At 34.8% G+C, this 6,343-nt stretch overlaps 1 protein-coding gene across 2 annotated transcripts; it reads right to left on the bottom strand.

Moving 5' to 3' along the window:
• Window positions 1-1,626: 1,626 nt before the first annotated feature.
• LOC107728046 (solute carrier family 12 member 5-like) lies at window positions 1,627-6,079 on the bottom strand. 2 transcript variants are annotated; one of them, XM_016538106.1, is made up of 4 exons: window positions 5,827-6,077; window positions 4,875-4,889; window positions 3,623-3,756; window positions 1,627-2,945 (listed from the first exon to the last, which is right to left on the bottom strand). In XM_016538106.1, the coding sequence occupies exons 1-4, from the start codon at window positions 5,919-5,921 to the stop codon at window positions 2,854-2,856; spliced, it is 336 nt and encodes a 111-aa protein (XP_016393592.1). In that variant the 5' UTR covers window positions 5,922-6,077; the 3' UTR covers window positions 1,627-2,853. The 2 variants fall into 2 exon arrangements, with proteins under 2 accessions (XP_016393592.1, XP_016393594.1); XM_016538108.1 differs by lacking the exon at window positions 4,875-4,889 and having other exon boundaries at window positions 5,827-6,079.
• Between the last annotated feature and the right edge of the window lie 264 nt (window positions 6,080-6,343).

The raw sequence follows: 6,343 nt of genomic DNA on the forward strand, positions 1-6,343 counted from the left end.
TAAATAGAATTGAACTGTTCAAAGAAAAAAGACACAGTAAAACACAACCAGTGTCTGCAGCTGGACTGAACCCACACCTTTACTTTGACTTTAAGGCCACTATTTTAGCGCCACCTGGTGTTGGATACATGCAAAACATTTTTTTATTGTAATGTTTTAAAGCAGAGACTAGGCTATGCATGCGCACACACACACACACACACACACACGCGCGCGCGCAAAATATTTTTTCTTTTAATGCAATCATTATCATTTAAGCTCATACTCAAACTGCACATATAATAATTATATAAAGATTTTTTTTAAAGATTTTACAATTTTTGTTTAAAATAGTTTCAGAAGAATGTTTAATCTACCCACCTACACTGAAATGCTCTGCAAAATTCCCCTGTTGCATCGAGATGAAATGAGTCCGAAAGCATTGAAATCAAGACCCATAAGCTCTGACATAGTGTAGCACTTTTATTTCAATTACTCAGAGGCACGAATTTCACTTAAAGGGAGATCCTTCACTACACACCCATGAGTAACATCCTACCAGAGTCTGTGACGCTCGCCGAGAGCTTCTCATGATGCAGATCCCAGATCAGTTCGTGACCTGAGAGCATATTTACATTTTGATCTCCATATCTTTCAGTGAGGTCACAGATGACACAAACACCTCAGTGTATCTTTGGTGAATGAAAGACCAAAGAAAGGGAAATCTGTAACTGTACACATGTATGTTGAATCGGTTCAATAACCTTCAGGTCCTTTAAAAAAAAAATTTTTTTTTTAAATCCTCAAAGTTTCCAATTTGCAAAGACAGAAAACTATGGCATCTAAAACGAATGACAGAAATGAGCACGTAAAATAAAAAACAACAACAACACAATATCCCCAGATTTTCCATGCCCTAATATTCACAATTTGTCCTAAAGGGTAACATTCACCACAGCTGAGCACTGCAGAAACTACATCCTCAGAGAACATAAGATAAGATGATGTAAGCACATCCGTCTGCCTCCTCTACATCACGACACACTGTAGAAAATACAGTAATAGCGTCCTGGTAACAAAATACTGCAGCGCTAGCAAGGGTTTCAAAGAAACACTGAGACGGACCTTCAACATCTCAGACTCACTGAATGAGCAGCAGCTGATGCTGTTTGACCTTCTGCAGTTTCTTATCATTTATTTTTGGCACTCATCTTCCTATAATTCTGAATCAGATGCTACCGTTCAAAAGTTTGGGGTCTGTAAGATTTTTGAAGTCTCTTCTGCTCACCAAGGCTGCATTTATTTGATCAAAAATACAGTAAAAATTTGAAATATTATTAGAATTTAAAATAAATGTTTTCTTTGTGAATATATGTTAAAATGTAATTGATTGTAATTTTCAACATCATTACTCCAGTCTTCAGTGTCACATGATAATCTTTCTAAAATTGCTTTCTGATTGTCCAAATCTAAACACAATCATTTCTAAACCTGTTTAAGGTGAAGTGTGTCATTTCGAAACATAATAAGGTTTTTCAAACAAATATTAAACACTCCCCCAATCTGCTATTGGTCAGAAACCAATAGCTCCGCCCCCAAATTCACTCCATTGGTTGAGCAAATAATGTCCAGCTCTCTTGTCACTCAAACAAACAAATAAACTGCAGTTCCATTTGATGCCACTAGGAATAACACTTCAGCTTCAATCCTAATAGATTGCTTTCGTTAACTAGACAGTTTTACACTTTACTCTACTAGTAATGCCGGTTAATTAAGGATTCTCCATGTTTAACATACCCGGCAACCCAATAACATCACGAATGTCAAGACAGAGACTAAATTTAATTCCAGCTCATGGGAAAACACATTTATTGCTGAGAGAAGGAGATTTCGCAGTGCTGGTTCTGATCATCAGCAAACGGTGTGCTGGACAGGTCAGCCGTGCCCTGTGCTTTTATCACACAATTAACGAAAAAATCGAATAAAAAAGTGCAAATACAGCTGAAATCATCCCGATTAAACTGATTTCAGTGATTTATGCTGAGATAGAGCCAAAACAAAACCACAGTACTCAATGACGAGACCAAATATTATGGCTTTTCTCGTTATACGCTGTTTGCGTTAACTATTTCAACTTTTATAATACAAAACCCTCGACAAGTGGACGTCACGCTCGGCTAGTGATGACTTGATAATGAATAAAAGTTATTGCACAATCCGTATCATGAAGTCAGTAACGTCATCCGACACATTCATCATCCGCGCTGCGTTATTGTTAAAATTAGCCGACGTGAAAAACTCAAACATTCCTTTGATAACAGTAAAATTGCGTTTTCGCAACTCGGATATGGATTCGCCACAAGAATACACTCGTTTCACAGCCTGGTTCGCTAAAAGTAGATGTTATTTTGGGTATCAAGCGACAGTTTGAATCGTAGCTAGCATACGCAAATAAAAAGCAATGCAGGATGGAAACGAATGAATCGATATTAAACAGGCATTAGCAACAAACTCAAATTTAGTTTTATAAAACTTCGGATCGTACGTGCTTCAAAAAGTCTTTTGAAAAACCAAACGATGTTGCACAATAAACAGACATGAAAACTAGCACAGATTGTACGAACAAACAAAAGAAAACAATCAAAGAGTCATAAATTAAAGTGTCGCGTTATGAATCGAATCATCGTTCGTCTCGGTTTCTTCACGTTGTCTCTCTTCAAGAGGTGCCACAAAAGTCACTGTCCTGTAACAAATGCAGCCGGACGAAACGCCGCTGTAAACCACGACTGCTAGCTTTCTCCATGATGTCCGGCTTTGCTGTGGGAAAAATAAAAACTGAATTCCTGCCTGCGTGGCGTCGGGCTACAATCCGCTTTATGAGTATATGGTGATGACTTCACGACCGCCGCCGCGCACCAACAGGACCCGGTTGAGACCCTCCATCAAAACCTCCAGAAACTCCATGTCTGAGTCGCATCAGTCAAGGAAAACTTTGTGATTAAAATTATATATATATATATATAGACATAATGTGTATGTATGAGTAATGTGTACATATAAACATTAAATGAAAAAAATAAATATTTTATTTTAAAACGTTAGGGTCATAAAAAATTGTTATCAGAAATGTTGAAAATGCTATTATAATTTGTACTAATATGTAGAATTGCCTTAAATTTTGATATGTGCTTTTGTCATTTTTATTATTTTTTTTTTATATTACTATTTAGGTTTAATCTATTTATTTCAGTTTAAATTTTACTTCAATTTTCGCTTGTATTTATTTTCAGTTAGTAATTTTAGCCCTTCAGGGTTTTCATTTAATATTTATATTTTAACTTATTTAAGCTTAATATTAATTAGCAAATATGTTTAACAGTTTTAGTTAACGTTTTTAGTTTTTGTTAATATTTTGAATTAGCTTTTATTTTTATATTTTCATTTAAATTTTAGTTTAGTTTTAATTTTAAGTTTCTCTTTTTTATGTATTTATATCAGTTTTAGTTTTACTTCAATTAAAAAATATGTTTAACAGTTTTAGTTTTTGTTAACAATCATAACCCTGATTCATCTGTGGCTCATCCACTCAGATTTAGAGATGAATCTGTTTTCATAAACGTGAGTTCTGTCAGTGTAAGGATACAGTTTTCATCGCCGCCTCTGCTCTTGGGTGGTCCGGGCATGTTGAGGAGCACCAGATGAGCTCCCTGAGACTTATTGACCACCACTTCATTGAGTTTGATGGCAGTGTGCATGCAGCGCACATTAGACTGATTCCTGCGACACACGGTCATGTGGTGAAGGACAGAAACAAGAAATACAAGTCATTGTTTCAAATTCCCAACAACAACAATCAACATTTAATGAGCTTTTTTGTCTCTCCACTGTCTACTTTTAGTATATATTTCAGTATTTGCAAAGCACAGACTCATATTTATCGTTTACTGTGATCTCTGAGGTCAAATGCAAATGCCTCTATTACAGTGATATTTGATTCTGATTGTTCAATGGTAATTCAGTGGTCAAATATTTGTGTATAATTATGCTAAACTGTACAGTTTAACACTTCATTGTCCAGGACAGCTGTGCTTTAAATAATACATAAGCTTTGCAATGCTGCTGAATATGGCATGATAATTACATTTGCACTGTAATTCAAGCATTGGTTACATTACATATTAGTTATATAATAAAGCCCTATTGAGGTTAGTGAGCACAGCATCCAGATTTGACATGCACAGCATATGCACATGCCCTTAATGAAGCATAAATGACTACATCACAAATATGCCACAAAAAAAAATTAAAAAAAATAAATAAAAACTTGTGCTCCTCAGCGCCACCTGGTGCCAATCAACAAACCACAGTAAATATACCAAAAAAACTATTATTTTTATATTACAATTATTTTATAATATTTTAAATACAATCAATAATAATAAATTATTTTACAATAATATTAAAACATTTTTATAATATATAATAAAATAAATTAGTATAATAAAACTCACGTCAATTATTTTATAATATTAACAAATAATTTTAAACAAAATATTTATCTAGAATGTATCAAATAGTTTAGAATTAAATTATTATTATTGTAAAATATTATAAAAAAAACATTAATTGGAATTTTAAGTTTATCCTGGACGCAACAGGTGAAGGTGAAGCACAATTTTTCTTGCATGTGGCAAAAATTGAGATTATGTCTGCAGCTCTCAGGACGAGCGGTGATGGACGTGAGGGAATGCTGGGACATAAACACATGCATGCTAACACACATATCAAAGCTCATATACAAACATATATGTATGAATAATCCAGTGAGCTGCAGGGATTGAGACGGGACAGTTACAGACAGACAGACAGCTACAGTACAGAGAAATGTGACTTACAGACTCTCCCATTCGCTAGGAGGAGGAAAACAGGACAGAACAACAGAGACAGGCTTAAACACCCACACCATCACAGAAATCTCTCACAGCAACAGCCGCTGTGTTTATGACAGCTTTTCAGAGTTTGTTTGCCCAGCAGATAATTCTTCTCAAATAAATTATAGGAAAATAGGATCTTAATAAAAAGTATGTTTGGGACAGACTTATTACATTAACCTTTAAATTCATGACAAATAAAATTAAACAAAAGCAAACAAACAAACAATAAGTAAATAAATATACCACATAGGCTTACATGAACCTTTAGGACAAATTTCAGAAGAAAGTAACAAGAAAATTCATGACAGGTAAATAAATAAATATTAATATTTGTTTATTTCTGGTTGTGTTTGTTGTTTTGCTGGTTTAAAAATCTTTGTCACAAATTTACAAAAATGAAAAATCACCTTGTTTTGTCATTCACATCATGAGAATTACAAAACAAATGCTAAGGTAATGAAAAGTTAGGGAAATGTGCTGAAATGTTTTGAAAATAATGCCAAAATGCAAAATATCCTAATGGTCCTATGCTAAATAAATAAATATAAATTTATCTTTTTAACTAAATCATGATCTACATGTTTTTGTGAGATTCACCTATTAAATCATTAAACCTATCAGTATCATCACTGAGAGGAATATTACTGTTAATATTATATGAAGACCAAAAACATGTCAGTAAATCTAATGGGCAGATGTATATGACTGGAGACACACACAGACACATGGTGGACGCGTGACCGTTATACAGGATGACAGACACACTGTGGTCATGCAGATCAGATGCAGACTGTGTCCTGAAATACCCAGCAGCCTCTGGGCTCGTGTCTGAACACTCTTTACATCCCAGTATTAAACCCACGAAGCACCAAACGCTGCAGTCAGTGTGTGAGTGTGTATTCAGGTGACTTACGGTTTCATGCTGAACAGATCCCGCACCACCATGTTTGCGCTGGGCTCTCGGTTGCGGTTGCGTTCGGTGCAGAACTTGTCTTTGGTCCAGGTCATGTGGACCCGCTCCGGCGTGGCGTCCGTCTTGTCGTTTAGAGCTGCATGAGACGCCGTGTTTCTGTCGTGGATCAGCTGAGCCTGTGCAATTATCACAATCACACATTCAACTCATGAAAAACAGTATTAAATAATATTTACTTATTTTAATTTTCTGTGTATCTACAAACTGCTTCTTAAATTATGTAAACAACTGTTATGGAGCTATATTAAATGCTATATCAATGCAAATAATTCTATATTCATGCAGAGCATGTCAGATTAATGTTTTAGTTTGTCTACTATGCAAACTGCACACATGCAACTGTATTAGTCTGTGTTATGCTGACTGACAACATGCAATAGAAACCAATCATACAAACATGTAATGGCAATAAAAAATAAAAAGATAAATAAAAATTTAAAATAAACAAACAAATAAA

Source organism: Sinocyclocheilus rhinocerous, unplaced genomic scaffold (assembly GCF_001515625.1).
Source record: "Sinocyclocheilus rhinocerous isolate Xijiao unplaced genomic scaffold, SAMN03320098_v1.1 scaffold6480, whole genome shotgun sequence".
Lineage (NCBI taxonomy): Eukaryota > Metazoa > Chordata > Actinopteri > Cypriniformes > Cyprinidae > Sinocyclocheilus > Sinocyclocheilus rhinocerous.

Excerpts from the sequence above, each read along its gene's own strand:
- LOC107728046 (XM_016538106.1), bottom strand. The coding sequence starts at position 5,921 with ATGACCTGGACCAAAGACAAGTTCTGCACCGAACGCAACCGCAACCGA. Across the intron at positions 2,946-3,622 it reads CAGAGGCGGCGATGAAAACT|ACATGGAGTTTCTGGAGGTT; the intron begins GTATCCTTACAC and ends GATGCGACTCAG.